Source organism: Leuciscus leuciscus (genome assembly GCF_965113295.1).
Source record: "Leuciscus leuciscus genome assembly, chromosome: 15".
NCBI classification, from domain to species: Eukaryota; Metazoa; Chordata; class Actinopteri; order Cypriniformes; family Leuciscidae; genus Leuciscus; species Leuciscus leuciscus.
This window is the reverse complement of record NC_138739.1, coordinates 32,984,752-33,001,657: the sequence shown is the minus strand read 5'-3', so window position 1 is coordinate 33,001,657 and position 16,906 is coordinate 32,984,752. Positions and strand designations below refer to the sequence as shown.

At 38.0% G+C, this 16,906-nt stretch overlaps 1 protein-coding gene across 2 annotated transcripts; it reads right to left on the bottom strand.

The window, feature by feature from the left end:
- Positions 1-567: 567 nt before the first annotated feature.
- Positions 568-16,820, bottom strand: LOC309475496 (uncharacterized protein). 2 transcript variants are annotated; one of them, XM_082138293.1, is made up of 7 exons: positions 16,697-16,820; positions 7,924-9,087; positions 5,210-5,308; positions 4,048-4,143; positions 3,825-3,941; positions 3,467-3,700; positions 568-2,010 (listed from the first exon to the last, which is right to left on the bottom strand). In XM_082138293.1, the coding sequence occupies exons 1-7, from the start codon at positions 16,752-16,754 to the stop codon at positions 1,205-1,207; spliced, it is 2,574 nt and encodes an 857-aa protein (XP_081994419.1). In that variant the 5' UTR covers positions 16,755-16,820; the 3' UTR covers positions 568-1,204. The 2 variants fall into 2 exon arrangements, with proteins under 2 accessions (XP_081994419.1, XP_081994420.1); XM_082138294.1 differs by having other exon boundaries at positions 7,924-9,084; positions 16,697-16,782.
- Between the last annotated feature and the right edge of the window lie 86 nt (positions 16,821-16,906).

Sequence of the window (16,906 nt, the reverse complement as noted above, 5' to 3'; positions counted from 1 at the left end):
CACGTCCAGTTTCTGAGACATGCCGTGTCGTGTCAGATGGGAAAGTTTATGGCACAAGAGTGTGTTCAGGAATTTGACCAACACCAGGCTGTGGACTCGCCATGCATATACAGCTTTTATTTCTTGGTGGCCTCTTCTGGTCTCTTACACACTGCTGCAGATTGTTAAACAAACAAGAGAATAACTAGCAATACAGTATTTAGTGCAAATCTCTAAAAACTCTTATCAATTGTATACTCAGGCTACAGCATTCACAACTCTAACCCTTCTATATAGGAGTCATAAATACTTGCTTTCATGTGTATAAATGTTTTACACAAATTACCTTCTTGAAATTTAATTTTTCTACATAGATAAATGCACAGATTTCCGCTATCAAAACAGATAAGACTGATAATTTACATAAACAGTACTTTTTATTAAACCAGAGGTTATTGCATTGAACTGTGATCATTATTTTTATTGCAGTCAGTTTAATGATATGCCACGCCATCTAGTGGACATTTTGGGTTCTCGTATGTTCTACATGTTGAAGTGAAAAATCATTTTCATTTGTCTCACAATTCATCCACTTATTTTGGTATTTTATTGACGTAAATATCCAGTTTATTTTCCATATTGTGTAAATCAATAGCCACAAAAAAAAAACGTTAATGTCACCACAGGATTAACATGCAGTAATATAAGCGAACTCAACATGAAATTCTCATCTCATTTACCAACAACTCGTATACCACTAAATTGCACAAAGGAAAATGATCAGTATGTACAAGTGGAACTGAAGTACTAATGAAGTCAAGATAAACTTTCTACCACATAATATAGCATATTCACATGACATTCAAACAAGAAATAAATAATATTATGACATGTTATATTTATTCTGAACATAGTATAAATAAGTAATGTTTTGCAAACCGGTTTAAATTAGAACAAGGAAGAAAAACCGAAAGAAAAGACACTGATTCCCTTCGTTCAGATCTGTTTTATACAGACTGGTAAAAGTCTCTGTGTTTAACTGGCTTCCCATTTATGTGAATCTCACAAATGTTATGTCACTTTTACTCCCTCCCTTCCTTGCTTTATTTATAACCATTTATTCATAACTGTTATTCTCATCCATCCATTCATTCAACGCTTTGGTGCCCTCAGACTTGACTGATTGTGCCTTAGGTAGAAAATAAACCCTCACTCCGTTCTTCTTTTACTGTCTCCGCCAACGGTTTTGGGGTTTCTCCTTGGTTTCTGCAGCTGCCTCTTCCTTGGCTTCCCTTTTCTCTGCCAAACTGCTGAGCAAAGCTGGCAGGTCATCTGTGATGGCCTTATCAATCTTCTCCAGCATGCATCCTCCTGTCCAGCCACAGTATGAGGAGAGGACCTTAAAGCCGCTGGGAGGATTCACTCCAAAGAAGTCCCGGTACGCCTCCGGTTCTGGCAAGTCGAACTTGCTCACATTGGTCTTGGCCAGAATGGACTTGAAGATGTAGAATTTGTCAGGGTCACTGACGATATCATGGAAAACCTCCTGTGGGTCACTAAACCAGCCCAACTTCTCATGATACGTCTGCAAGTAGCGGTCGACCAGGAGGGCGTGGATGCGCACGCGGATGCCGTGCTGGCGGATGAAGGCGATTTTGTTTTCCAGGCGGTTCTCAATGACCTGATTTAGGTCCTCCAGCAAGGAGATCTCCTCACGTTTAAAAAGGTCTCTGTTGGTGTCAGGATTGTAGTCCTGCGGCCAGAAGGAGCTCACGTAGACGCGTGGGGGTTCAGTCACATTAATCAGGGGGGCCATGCTCCAGAAGAGGGCGCCGTATACACGCATTAAGTCCTGGGTTGTCAGACTGTCGGCCTTGTTGAGGATGATGCGGATCTGCGACTCGCGTCCCTTCATCTGTCTGAACAGCATTTCCAGCTCTAATCCTACGTCCAGTTTGGTTGGGTCAAACACCAGGAAGATGAGGTCAGCACGGTCGATAAACCACTGGCACACTTCGCTATAGGGGTACCCTAAAGGACAACAACACAAATTGTAAACGTGTTCAAAGGCAGAATGTTATACTTTTATCTTATAATCTGATTCTTATTTCAGAAATGGTTATTTTGAGAAAAACGCACTCAGATGCTGAGGTAATACCGTAGGCTACTAAAATACGTACGGAAACGATGCATTCAGTGGCGCCGAAACACCACTAGTGAATCTGTGGCGCGAAAACTAAAAAAAATAGGGCCTGGTTTCACAGACAGGGCTTAGAGAAAGCCAGGATTATGTCTTAGTTAAATTAGAACATTTAAATCGCTTTTTTAAACATGCCTTAGAAAAAAAACATTACTGGTGGTGTGCATCAAAAGTTTGAGATTTTAAGATTTGCCAGTGCAAGTTGCTTTCAGTTAAACCAGCTCACACATGCATTTTAGTCTAGGACTAGGCTTAAGCCTCGTGTAACCTCGAGTATTGTCCTCATGCAAATGATTCATACGAACTGGTTCTTTAAGTGAATCAAATGCATTCAGTCCAATTCCTAAAATAATTACTTTAATGAGTCAATTATTTTTAGTGAGTCAAATATGCACAACTAACTAGTTACTGGCTGGTTGATCATATAATGTGTAGTTAAAGAAATACACTACCATTCAAGTTTAGGGTCTGTAAGATGTTTTTGATTTTTAAAGTCTCTTCACCAAGGCTGAACAAAAATAGAGTATAAACAGTACTATTGTGAAATATTATTGCCGTTTAAATAGCTGTTTTCTATTTGAATATATTTTAAAATGTCATTTATTTCTGTGATGTCAAAGCTGAATTTTCAGCATCATTACTCCAGTCTTCAGTGTCACATGATCCTTCAGAAATCAGTCTAATATGATGATTTGCTGCTCAAGAAACAGTTCTGATTATTATTAATGTTGAAAACAGTTGTGCTGCTTAATATATTTTTGTGGAAACCGTAATACATTTTTTACAGGATTCTTTGATGAATAGAAAATTCAAAAGAACAGGATTTATTTAAAATATATATTTTTTTTTTTTTAACATTATAAATGTCTATACTGTCACTTTTGATCAATATGAGGCATCCATTCTGAATACAAATATTATTTAAAAAATCATACTGACCTCAAACGTTCTTTTTTTTTGTTGTATTGTTGTTTAATAGGTAAGCCCAATAACTTGATTGCATTTATACTACCTTTTTATACTATTTTTGCAAGAATTGTTTAAAATGTATTCAAATTTTAATGATCTCATAATTCATAAATGGAACTTCATTACTTTTTCCAAGCATGTTTTCCTTAGAAGTACTAAAATAATCATTAATGAAACCATTAAGGAACAGAAATGGTTAAAATCTTCACGATAACTATCCCTGCTTCAAATAAGCCAGAACGTTTAACAATATTCAATCCTCTTTCAAATATTAGACTCTTTATATTTTTTGTGTCTTTCTCAATGCAGTCTTTTCACCTCTCTCTTGTTGTTTGCGGTTCTCAATGATTCCAGGTGTGTCCACAAATGTGACGCGCTCCAGGAGTTTGTGCGGCATCTCGATTCCCACCAGCTTTTCCAGGAACCCCTGACCAAACTTCTCCAGTGGCGAGAAAGAGCGGGAACTGTCCGCCGCCATAACAATGCCCTCGATGTTGCGAACCTTCTCTCCGTGCATTAGGACAGTGTATTCTGAGGTTGTGGGCTCAGCCCCTGAGAAAGCAAAAGAACGAGATGAAGGAGATGTTGTATGTCGAACTAATATTCTCTTATATAATAGCTCATTTAATGTGGTTCTTTCATTGTACATTCATCCATTTAATGACTGATGTGTTACCAGTGTAAAGCTGTTGTGAAGTGTCATGGAGACCCAGAAGATAATTGATCATGGAAGACTTGCCAACGCTCCAGGGACCAAGGAACAGGACCATAGGCTTAGAGGTGATCTCTGCATCTGATCAATGTGAAGAAAACAGACCGTTTAACTGAGGTGAGGGCTTCATTTTGACACTTTTTGTGGTAGTAAAGCAGTCATCTGATGATGTAAAACATCCGTTCACCTGATACTTCATGCTGCCTGAGCTCATTGTATTTGTAGGCATTCTCCAAGGGTTTAATCGCAGTGTGGTAGACATGCTGCAGCTTCTTCAGAGCATCTATGAGAGGTAGAGTTGATGAAATGATTACAAAACAAATAATAATAATAATAGCAGAATGAACTTGTTTATAATTTGATCATTTTCTGGGGACTGATTTTAGTTTGCATTATAGACATTGCTATACATAGATTATATAAACATTGCAATGAAGATTCAAGATATTGAATAAGTAAAATCGATAAATAAGATATTCAATTAATTATTGTTTTCACTGTTAAAAAAAATTGGTTCAATGAACTATTTCTCACTATTTCTGGTTCAATGAACATTTTAAGTTCATTGAAATTTTTTTTATTTTTTATTTATTTATCCTTTATTTTACCAGGATAGTCCCATTGAGATATAAAATCTCTTCTTCCAGGGAGTCCTGGCCAAAATGGCAGCACAGAAAGTTTCACATAAACAACATACAAACATAAAAAAAACCTCAGAATCTTTCATAAAATTTTGTCCAGCACTCGAAATAACAACAAAAGCTACTTAACCAAACATACACACGTTTCCCTTAAATTGGTCAATAAGAGATTTTTAAAAACTTTTAAAGAGGGGAGTGCTTCTATCATTATTATACTCTGCAGCTCATTCCATAACCAGGGAGCATAGGAAGAGAAGGCAGTTTTACCAAACTCTGAACGTACTCTCGGAACCTTTAAAAGCAATTTAGCACTAGATCTAGTGCTATAAGTACAGGTGTAATAAAAAAAAATTTGTTAATACAAATGAAGGAGATTGGTTTAATCAACAGCAACTCAAAATATTAAGTTATCTGAACCACATAAATGATTTGACAAAAGAAAAATCACTTTTACAGTGCACATTGTGGGAAGTTCAATAAATTCTTGAAACAGTAATAAGCAATATATTTCTGAGAAAACAATTAATTGCTTATGATTTTGCACACTATAGGTGACGTGTGACCACAAAAATGAGCTTTTAGTCAAAATTGTTTCAGTCAAGCTAAAATGTAATTGGTTAATGTAGACATAACTGGCCTGATTTGTTAAATACTGAACAGGATGTAATACTTTATTTGATCATTTTGTATTTTCATTGTATGACTCACCGACAAATTCCCGTGAAGGTTCAGCTGTTGCCAGACGCAGCGTCTCCTCAATGTGAGATCGATCTCTTGCGGCAGAACCTGAGGGGGTTGTTTCCTCCACTGCCAGAGGAAAAATAGCCAGCATAAAACCTGAATCTCATGTCATCAACTTTTTTTTTTATGTGGCTTTAAAAAAAAAAAAAAGTACTTTACGTTTTATTTTTATTTTGTTAAATAGTTACCATTTGTTTATTTTATGGACATATTTCTATTTTGTTTTTATGTATTTTGTATCAGTGGCATTCTTTGTAGTTAAAGGGATAGTTCACCCAAAAATAAAAATGTCGTCATCATTTACTCACCCTCAAGTTGTTCTAAACCTGTATACATTTCTTTCTTCTGCTGTACAAAAAATAAGATATTTTAAAGAATATGGATAGACTTATTATTTGTGGATTATATGGATAATTCTTACAGGTTTGGAACAACATGAGGGTGAGTATCGTTTTTGGGTGAACTGTCCCTTTAAGGAATCAGTTGTGGAATCAACAGAACACTTCCACAGTTGAATTTACACCTGAAGTAAACAAGATCTCTGAGGAAAGAAGCTGCATCTGTATTTACACTAGGATCACAATCACAGGAAACAATGTATTGACTATTATTAATCTCAGTTGACAATAATAACCTGGCTCCAAAACAGAATACAACTGTCATTTTGGGTTTATCTACTGCAACATCTACATCAGCTTTATTTGGAGCCAGTTAAACACACTCACTGTACTATTAAAAGCATCTGAAACATTTCTTCCCCATTACAAAACTGTCCTCCATGCAGGCCAGAGAACATATTGTTATAAATGGCCCCTGGACTTGTGCCAAGTGTTATTTCTGTTTGGTTATTTTGGTGGTGGGTTTATTCTTGTGCCCCCTTTGACCAAAGTATCAGGTGAAGAAGCACAAGGAACTGACTTCTACAATAGTGTCGCACCCTGCCCCCTAACGACGGGACAACAACATACAGTAGCTCCTTCTCTCTGGTTATTTCCACTATAACGGGGTTTAACCAGAAGCTTTGTGATTATTCTGAAGCTCTTTATTACATTAGATTTTAAATTAGAGTAAAGGTGACATTAGTAACAATTATGTGAAATTTAGCTAAAAAAAGGTTTATATTCTATTATATTGTCAACCAAAGTATTTTCTAAAATTCGTTAATTTGTCTAGCCGAACAGCAGCAGAGGTGCAGTCAGATGTACTGTTGTTTAGCAGATTTTTGCAGGTGAAATCCAGTCATTTGTACAAGAATCCAAGGAATTGAGAATTTAGCAAAACTTCGGTGCTTTGTTTTTTCTAAATTTTAGAACATTTTAGAAAACTGATCGCAATTCAACAATTAGATGTTCTCTTATCTCATATTAAAGGTACAATATGCAAGAATTTTTGCCGCTAGAGGGCGCTACATTCCAAACAACAACAACGGCGTAGCTTGATGACGATGTGAAGGAGCGTGGAATGATGGGAACTGTCGTTTTAAACTCCACCGTGGATGTAAATCAGTCAGACGGGAATCGAAAAATCATGTTCATGGATGATGAGGCTAAGTTCTATTTTTATAAATGTTGCGTTTAATGACATGCTTTTTGTGGCGAGGGGGGCGTGGTTCAGCGCGGTCTGTGATGGGAGAGAAAAGAGACGAGCAAGTAGGTCAAGTGCAAATGCACCTGTGTCTTATTGCAGTGATCGGCGTGGAGAGACCGCTTATAAGCCGCGCTGGAACGAGAGAGAGACTGGAGAGAAAATTGGACGCAGAGGAAGAAAACCGGTGGATCCAAGCTCTCATTTTTGAACTGTTTTGTGCCGTCGCGGTTGCCACAGTGAATGCGCGTTGTGCGCGGCTTTTGTTTGTTTTGCTTTATTTTAATAAAGTACGAGTCCCAGTCACGACGACGCGTCTTCTTCCTTCCTGACTCTTAAACCTCATCACACTTTTATTTCATTAAAATGAATTAACCGCAAGAAAAGTAAGGTTTAATACTTCATAGATGTTACTGTATTTGTTGAATTCATTGTTGTGATAACGTTGCGCAGTTTTACATGTTCTAAACAATTGTTGTAAAAGTACATTCGAACATGCCCACATCATTTGCCAAAATACTGATTAATCTTTATGTATAACACATGCTATGTTTATTTACATGGCCATAAACACCAGACGTGATAAACAATGTCAATAAACTAAACACAAATCTAAAGCAATAATACTTTCCTTACATAAACATAACTATTACCGAATGCTACATTTGGAAAATATAAAATTAAGCATGCTTTGTCGACAGAACCAGCTGCAATCGGTAAAGAATAATTGTGTCCCATAACGACTGCAAGAAACAAGCTAAAGTTTGTAGCTTGATAGACGCTACAACTACAACTTCCGCATTTGTCCAGGACTCCACGCAGTACGAGCGGAAACCGAGGGTGACGCGGATATGACGCAATTGACTGGCGACTCCCAGCTCCCCCCTGCTCTAACGCCCCGTTTCCTTGGTTAAAATCGCAATTTTCTCACGATTTAAAAATAGTTGGAAACATTTGGGATATTGTAAGTAATCAACTTAACAAAATATATAACACTGGCCTTGAGATTTTGGGATATTTTAATGCAAAATTCTTACATATTGTACCTTTAACATTAAATGTTCAATATTATTAATGCAGACTGAACTATACTGTACCAGATGCTTTAGATGCTGGTATATCATCTGACACTTCTTCCACCGTTACTTCTTCAGCAGGTGCAGGAACTTCTTCTTGGACCATGATTTGCTCTGAAGTTGGTTCTACAAGCTTCTCAGTTGCCTCTTTGGCCAATTCAACAACCTCCTCAATAACATCTGCTGCAAGTTCCTCAGTCTCTTCTGTTTCCACCATTTTTAAGGCTTCTGGTTCTTCTGGTTCAACCTCAGGAACTCCTTCTTCCTCTGTTACAGCCTCCTCTTCTATGTCCTCTTCCTCTGCTACCTCTTCTGATCTTTTTTCCACCTGCTCCAATAGCTCTTCAGTCTGAGAAAGTTCCTCTTCTTCACCTGCTTCTTCTTCAGTCTGAAGAACCTCCTCTACCTCAACTACCTCTTCTTCAGTCTGAGAAAGTTCCTCTTCTTCACCTGCTTCTTCTTCAGCCTGAAGAACCTCCTCTACCTCAACTACCTCTTCTTCAGTCTGAGAAAGTTCCTCTTCTTCACCTGCTTCTTCTTCAGTCTGAAGAACCTCCTCTACCTCAACTACCTCTTCTTCAGTTTGATAAAGTTCATCTTCTTCACCTGCCTCCTCTCCAATCTGAAGACCCTCCTCTACCTCAACTACCTCTTCTTCAGTCTGAGAAAGTTCCTCTTCTTCACCTGCCTCCTCTTCAGTCTGAAGACCATCCTCTTCCTCAACATCCTCCTTCTCAATCTCCTCTTCGACAGATTCCTCAACACCGATTTGTGCCTCTAAATCACTGTCTACCTCTGAATTCTCCTCCTCCCTCGTGTCATTTGCCTCCTCAAGAACTTCCTCCTCCACCACTTCATTGGATGCCTCTAACTCAACTTCTGCCTCTTCATGTGCTTCCTCCTCAGATATCTCTTCAGAAGAGGCCTCCTCATGACTCAACTCATCAGATTTCTCCTCTGAAAGAACCTCATCCTCTTCGTCCTCATTAGAGGTGACACCTTCTGCCGCGGTGTCAATATGAGCACCGGTGCCACAGGGTTGGCAGACAGGTCTGTTTGGTGCAGGAGTGTCATTGGAGGAGCTTTGACTGATATCCTCTGTGCCATCACAGCATTTGAACAGCTCGCCTTCAGACTTCAGCTGGAGTGGCACAAGCGGCTCAGTCTCAGACCCCACTGCATCTGCTAAGGAAAACAATCAAATTAACCAATATATAACTCAGCACATTCCCACATTATGAAGTATAAACCCCATTTGTATACATGCCTTCCTGTTGCTCAAACAAGGTCATGAGTTTGATTACCAGGGAAAGCAAGAAATGTGTACCTTAAATAAAATGTAAGTCGCTTAGGATAAAAGCATCTGTCAAATAAATAAATCTAAATTATTACAACACAATGGCAACAAAAATGACTATCTACAAGTTAGTGATGCACCAAAATATTTTTTTTTTTAAACAAATAGTTTTTTTTAATTTAGTTGAAAACCAAATATCAGGTTTCACTAATAAAAAATGGGTAATTGATTACGTATTCTGTTCAAGGTGTTGTTTACAGGTCATAAAACAGTCATAATAATTTGTTACATTTATATTTTACGCATTTCTTGGCATTCAAAGTGCTTGGAAGGGGAATCTCCCCAACTACCACATATGTGCAGCATCCACCTGGATGATGCGACGGCAGCCATATTGCGCCAGAACGTACACCACACCAGTTTATTGGTGGAGAGGAGAGAGAGTGAAGAAGCCAATCAGTATATATATGGGAATGATTAGGAGGCCATGATGATGGACAGACGCCAATGAGCAAATTTGGCCAGGATGCCGGGGTTACACCCCTACTCTTTTTTTCAAGGAAATCCTGGGATTTTTAATGACAGAGAGTCAGGACCTCGGTTGAACATCCCCATCACTATACTGGGGCGTTAGGACCCACACAGACCACAGGGTGAGCGCCCCCTACTGGCCTCACTAACACCTCTTCCAGCAGCAACCTGTTTTCCCAGGAAGTCTCCCGGTAGTGCAGGCTCAACCTTGTTTAGCTTCAGTGGGCAACCATTATTGAGCTACAGGGTGATATGGCTGCTGGCATAGTAAAGTTATTCAGCAACAAGTCGCCTCACTATATATCAGACTGGCTCATTTTAAATATTGCTGCTCGAGCATAATTTCTGGTCACAGGGAAGTGCAAACTGATTTTTTGTTTTCGGCAGAATATTTTTGGTTGCCGAAATATTGGTGCATCCACCAGTACAAGTCGCATCTCTGCCCTCCTCATAACATCACTTCTCCTGAAGAGAAGTATCTGACATATAACATTAGCATTTAGCATTCTGTGCTTGAGACCACACCATCTACAACGTCACAGTAAACAAAACACCCGTGGTTACTGTCCTAAATCATGTAAAAAAAACAATATCTTAAAATATTATAGCTGTAATACCATGGTTTATGAATTTGAACAACATGACTTGACTGCTTTGGTGTGAATATGTGAGTCTGTGGTGATGACCCATGTATGTGATTCATGCGGCGATGAATGCGCTCAATGAGAGCTAAATGCTTTTCATGTGAATCACATCCTGAAATAGGAAGCAGAGCTGGCAGGAGAAGAGAACGCCAAGTCTTTTCTGTTCATGTGGATCATAAGAGCTAGGTTTATTTTTCATACTGTCCTCCAGCTCTGATAAGGGTGTTAGCATGGCGGCTCTGTACCAAGATTCCCACCTCTAGGTTTAACTTTACACTGAAACGTACAGCTCTGCTTTCATGCAAACAATCATCAAATTGTAAATATCGGTGCATTAATTTGTGGATCAATTCATGGAGATTTGTTATGTACTATATTATATGCCTACTTTAGGACTGCATTAGAGTATTAAAGTGAAAAAAATGCACATTCAAAGGAAGAAAATGTTTATATAGAACCTTAAAGGGTTCTGTCAGGCGTTTCATATATAGAACCTTTTAGGGGTGCATCATGGGGTCATTTTATTGGTTTAGTTTTGATTAATTAATTTTGTTGTAATTCACTTTTCATTTGAATTAAATTTGATGAATTAAACAGCTTATAAACATAATAAAAAAATAAAAAAATGTTTTAATAAACTGTTAAACATGAAACTATTTTGCAATCATTTAAGACATTTCTCCCTATAGAACCTTTTTGGGATAAAGAGTTCTTTAAAACTGAGTCAAGAACCATAGGTTTCTCTATAGGAACCCACTGAACTAAGAGTGTACCCTTAAAAGACAAACCCCAAATTAATCTGTAGGCCCGGTTTCACAGACAGGACTTAGATAAAGCCTGGATTAGGCCTTACTTCAATTAGGACATTTTATAAATGGGCCCTAAAACACTACTGACATGCATCTTGAGACAAAACTGGCTCTGATATATTTTAAAATACTGTATGTCAAGTTGCTTTCAGTTAAAACACCTCAAACATGCATTTTAATCTGAGACTATAGGCTTAATTCTTGTCACTGAAACATGGGGGGAAAGTGTCTTCGAAACACTTGAACAACTTTTCAAAATCGTGCTGACAGCAGAGGGCACCAAACTGGCTATAGTTAGTTCAGATAAACATGTTCCACCTTTGGCATTTGACCACTTGCTTGTAAAAGTTCTCTCTTGACAGGCTTGTGTGTTCCTTAGAAGTCTCTAATTGATTGAATTGGCTCTGGTCAGCGTAAGTGTGATATGTTTCGCACTCTTAATACGCTCACAGACCCAGGAGAGCTGTATTTAAGCCATATAGACAAAGTGTAAGAGTGTCATCAACGCAACCATGAGTGTGCTAATACTTTTGAAGGCCTAAGGCCATGTTATGTCATAAGAGTTACTCTTTACTGTTCCTATTTACCAGTCCAAGATTATGGTTATCGCAACAACGCTATAATGTGAAATAGTACAAGAAAATAGATGAGGGAATGATAACTATTTATCTGACCTCATAATGAGGTCTTTATTTAAATCTCACTGAAACTGACAGAAAGGCTAGTTGTCATGTGCTACAGAATAGTGTGTATAGCTCAGTATCATATTCTGCCATTCTGATTTACTTAAATCCACACAGGTATTGTTTTTTAGACAATGGCTGGGGAGCAAAAATAAGAGCAGCTCTATATCATGAATTACCCCAATATGAAACCAACTAAGTCATATATATATACATGCATTTTTCAAGTTGTAAGTGACGGAGAGCAGCCCATCCCCCTTTGACAGTATGTTCTGAGGTGAGGACAGGAATGGACAGGTGCTCGATCCCAAGTCCCAGGTCTTCACCATGACACAAATAGCCTGCCCGCTGAGAAAGAGTTTCTCTGTTATTCTCTGCTAAAATGACATTGAGGTTCAGCTTGTAAATGTACATTCCTTTTTTGATACCATTGACTTCCTTCTGCCAAGCTACTCTATTCTACTCTACAAGCACACGGTGATGGTCGTGTCTACAGGAGTGATTTTTCAAAGATAGCTCTCTGGTCACTAGGCAAAATCCAATGCAATCATGTGAGACACTTCTGGAAGGTCATTATACCAATTCATTTTGATGACAGACTTTGGCTCAGGCATTTCAGAATGATCAAACTAACATTTGAGATGCTGCGCAATGAAATTGGTCCAGTTATCAAATCACATCCACTGTTGAGGCAAAGTCACGCAAGTTTTTTTGTGTTGCACATCAAGGGATTTATTTGGTAAATGTGTTTCCATCGGAATTGATGTGCATGTTGTTTTATCAGATTTTTTTTTTTTAAATCATTTTTAGAATTTATGTGCATTTTGGCGTTTCCATCCAGATTTTTTTAACGCAATATCCCAAAATGCACATGATAGGTGGATGGAAACTTAGCTTTTGTTCCACTGAATACTTTGAGAGTTTGCTGCATTACTAATCAGCCGGAAATATATAGTGCAATCAATGAAGTCTGATTCACAAATGAATGACTCTTATGATCTGGTCCTTCTTATTGAATATAAAAACCAAAGTCCAATTCCTGAGAGAATGATCTTATGATTTGGATCTTTGTAGTGTATCACAAACACTAGCAGTTTCTCAATTAATTTAAAATACATGGCACTTTTTTGACAATAAAATGTAATTTATTTTTTCTATTCTTTAAAATAATTAATTAATGGAACCATTAAAGGACCTGAACTGTTAAGAAGAATTCTTCTTTTGAGGTTTTTGTAAGGTTTTGGATAGTTATGACTCAAGTGTTACTACATCCTTCTAAAGGAATGACTGGTCATTTGGATTAGTTTTCTAAAGTGAAACCCATGGAAACCCACTAGTAATGACTCAAGTGTTACCAAATCCATCTGAAGCAATTACTATCTGAAACCTTACAAAAACCTCAAAAGTTTACAATGACTTCCGTCATTACTAGAGAGTTATCATGCTTTTCACTTTGAATACTGATACCAAATAATTAGCAGTTCCTTCTAAAGGATTTGGTAATACTTGAGTCATTACTTCTGATCTTTACTTTAGAATCAATTATACAATGTGCATTACTCTCATTAATTATGAAACTGTAGTTCTTAGTCCTAGGAGGTATTAAAAAACAATAATATTGATTAGCTTATAGTGTAGAATAGCTAACTGCCACATTCAACTGAGCGCTATTACTTACTATTCGTTAATCAGAATTTCTTGTTAGTTAATAGTAGTTACTAGAGTGTTAAAGATACAATATGTAAGATTTTTGTAATAAAATATTCAAAAAGCACTAGCACAGTGTGATTGATATAGGCTGTTTCATGCAGTTGTGTCCTTATATTATCCCAAAAGTTCCCAAGGATTTGACTTTTTTTTTTTGAAAGGATTTTTATTTTTAAATAATGGCTCGTCCCTTGTCATTGTCACGTATCAATGACGTAATATTCGCTCTATCCTCGGTTTCAGCTTGTAGAAACCATAGATAGACGCCTCATTAGCGGCCGTTTCAATTGGCCACTTTACGCAAGCCACTAATGAGGGATCTATGTACGATACAGTATCTCGCAAGCCGCTGTTGTGTCGTTCAGTAAAAACCGTAAACGTAGATCAACTGAGGCAAACAGTCTTTGGGAAAAACAGGAATAAAGTACGTACAACAGGAATAAAATACATACAGCAATATACATACAGTTATATTGCACTTTGTTTTTACTTCAGTAACGCTTTTTAACAGGTGGCCAAGTCTATGGCAGTGAAATTAAATACAGTATGTGTTGCATAAGCCATTACTTGCCAATACTGTGGGTTCGTTCAAATTTACTTTTAGTACGATTGTTTTAAACGTGTAAAACTGCGCAGGATTAACCCACAAAATCATTTGACAAATAGTCACATATCAGTAACAGGCTAACATAGCCTATATATAATACAAAATCTAATTAATTAATCTCATCCGTGAACATGATTAGAGAATTCCATACATCTCAGGATGGTGAAAACGACATTTCCCATCGTTCCAATCTCCTTCATAGCGTCATCAAGCTTCGCCTTTGTTATTGTTTTGAAAATGCGATTTCTGGTGGCGAAAACCTACATATTGTACCTTAAATGATGGAACAGTATTCTAAAGTGTTACCGATAATTCACATGGCATTTTGTCTGTTTGGTTCAACCTCAGTCTCATGAGGAATCTTTTGTATGAGGTGACAATTTTATATAAATTCACATCACGTGATTTGTACGTAAATATATGATTTTTAGGAAAAAACTATGATTAAAGGTCCACACCTAAACCTAACGGGTTCAGCCACCCGTTCGCCAAAACGTAAAATATTTACAACTTGCCTTAAGAGTGTATTGATTTGGTTTCAATTTGTATTGATTTTGTTTGGTTTTATTTGTATACTGCATGTGTGGCTGTGTTTTAAAATACCTTAAGTGTGTACGGCTTGCTGACTGTATGCGTTTGTGTAGCAACACAGAGTGTTTACTCTGGTTTGCGCGTAATGTCTGCGTATGCTTGGCTGCTGTGAGTGGACTGTACAGGGAAAACCCCAGGTGCTAAAACAGGCCGCATACAGTAGGCAGGACAGAGGCTTTAAGTCCTGTTAACATAATGGTTGCCCCTACAAGGCCTGCAAGACAGAAATAAAGTCTGATTGAGACAGTACCGTTGTGACAGCAGCTGTGGACTGGAAGTGTAAATGCGGATAGAAAGTACAAGGGGGCGTACGTAAGTGGAGCTGTGAAGCATGACCACGCAACCGGCCGAGGAAGGGTGTCTGATTTCATAGTGCACTAGGCCTTTCCACCTGACCGTACAGACACAGAAAGAGAACAAGAACAATGCAAGGACAGACAAGGATAATACTTAAAAGCAAGCCAGAGGAAGCTACAGCCTCAAATGATTTGACCAACAGTGCTTTCTTGCAGTACTTAGAAACAAGAAAGCCGCCAACTGTTTCCCTTACAGTTGATTGCAATTTTGAATAGAATCATGAATTCTATTGGAGTTTTAGAGAACAAGACATAATAATTTATATTTACTAGGGATGCACGATATATCGGCCACCATATCGGTATCGGCCAATAAGAAAATTTGGCCGATATTAAAGCCGATAAATAATGTATGATGTCCTTCAGCTGAGACACTGAGACACTCAAATGCGCACTTTTCACCATTATGGTTTTGAATTGCTTGAAATATGATTAGAATCACTTGAAAAAAGTTAAGAGTAAAAAGTTACAGTTGAGAGCAACATGTGCAGCGCAAGACTGTCATATAGGCTACATAATATTATAATGAGAACATCATTATATTTGTGTGCTTTGGACATGGAATTTAATGGTGATACTTTTGTTTTTGTAATCAGGCTCTCGAAAATGATATAAAAATTTGGATTAAGATTTATCGGCCAATATATCAGTTATCGGCTTTCAAATATAAAGAATTATCTGTTATCGGTATTGGCCAAAATGTTCATATCGGTGCATCCCTAATATTTACATCTGTAAGACTGCAGACTACCTTTGTGCCAATAGGTCTCATGCATCCGAGATTACAATGGCCCCGTTTATACCTGATGCGTTTTGGTCGATCGGATAGACGAATACCTTCCAGAGGTAGTCGAAAATGCATCCGACCGGATTGCTTTCGAAGTGTAAGCGCTCATGTGTTCGAATACGTTCAAACAGCCACACAAGACACCTACTCTCCGCCTACTGACCTAATGCGTTAACATTATGGGAAGCGCTGTAGCCAGACGGGATTTAAACTTTACCGGCTGAAAACCTAAGTTTGGTTTGAAGACGAAACAAGTACTAAGCACAATGTTCTCTCACCATTCCTGATATTTATGGATTGTATAGATCAATATTTATGGATTGTATAGTTCAATATTTATGGATATTTTTATATTTTCAAAGGTATATTTAAAAACTTTTACAAGTATATGTAACCAAAATGAAAAAGAGGAGTATATTTCAGAATATAGTGAATAATTCACACTTGAGATCAAGGAACAATTTAATTGCATTAACTTACTTTAACCACATATTCAAGTTCATAAAGACAAAAATGAGAGGAAATTCTTCTACCAAGAAACCCCACATATCCATTCCGTAAAACACTTAACTGTATACATTAGCTATATGAATATGCAACCGATGCAGCTCTCATCTTCACCAAGGACAAGCAATCCGATCTAGGATTTCAGATTACAGTCTTTATCTTGTGCTAAAGTTTGTCCCAGACAAAAAGCCAGTCACTCTTAACATAGAAGTCAACTCCAGCTCTTAGTTCAGCAGCCCGTCTGTGTTCAAATTCCAGTTTTTTAAGCTTCTTACCTGCAGTGGTGAGGGCCAGTAGAGACAGCAGGCAGCAGAAGGGGAGGAAAAGCCTCATTTTGACTGCCAGGACAGTCCAGTTCCGTTCTCAGTCTATATATACCCCTGGAGAGACGCAAGAGGGCCTGCGGAGGGTCTGGGGGTGGGGCGGCGCTCATGGACATTGAAGCATTTGCACAAGCGTCAGCACTGGGAGCAGCTGCCTTCTCC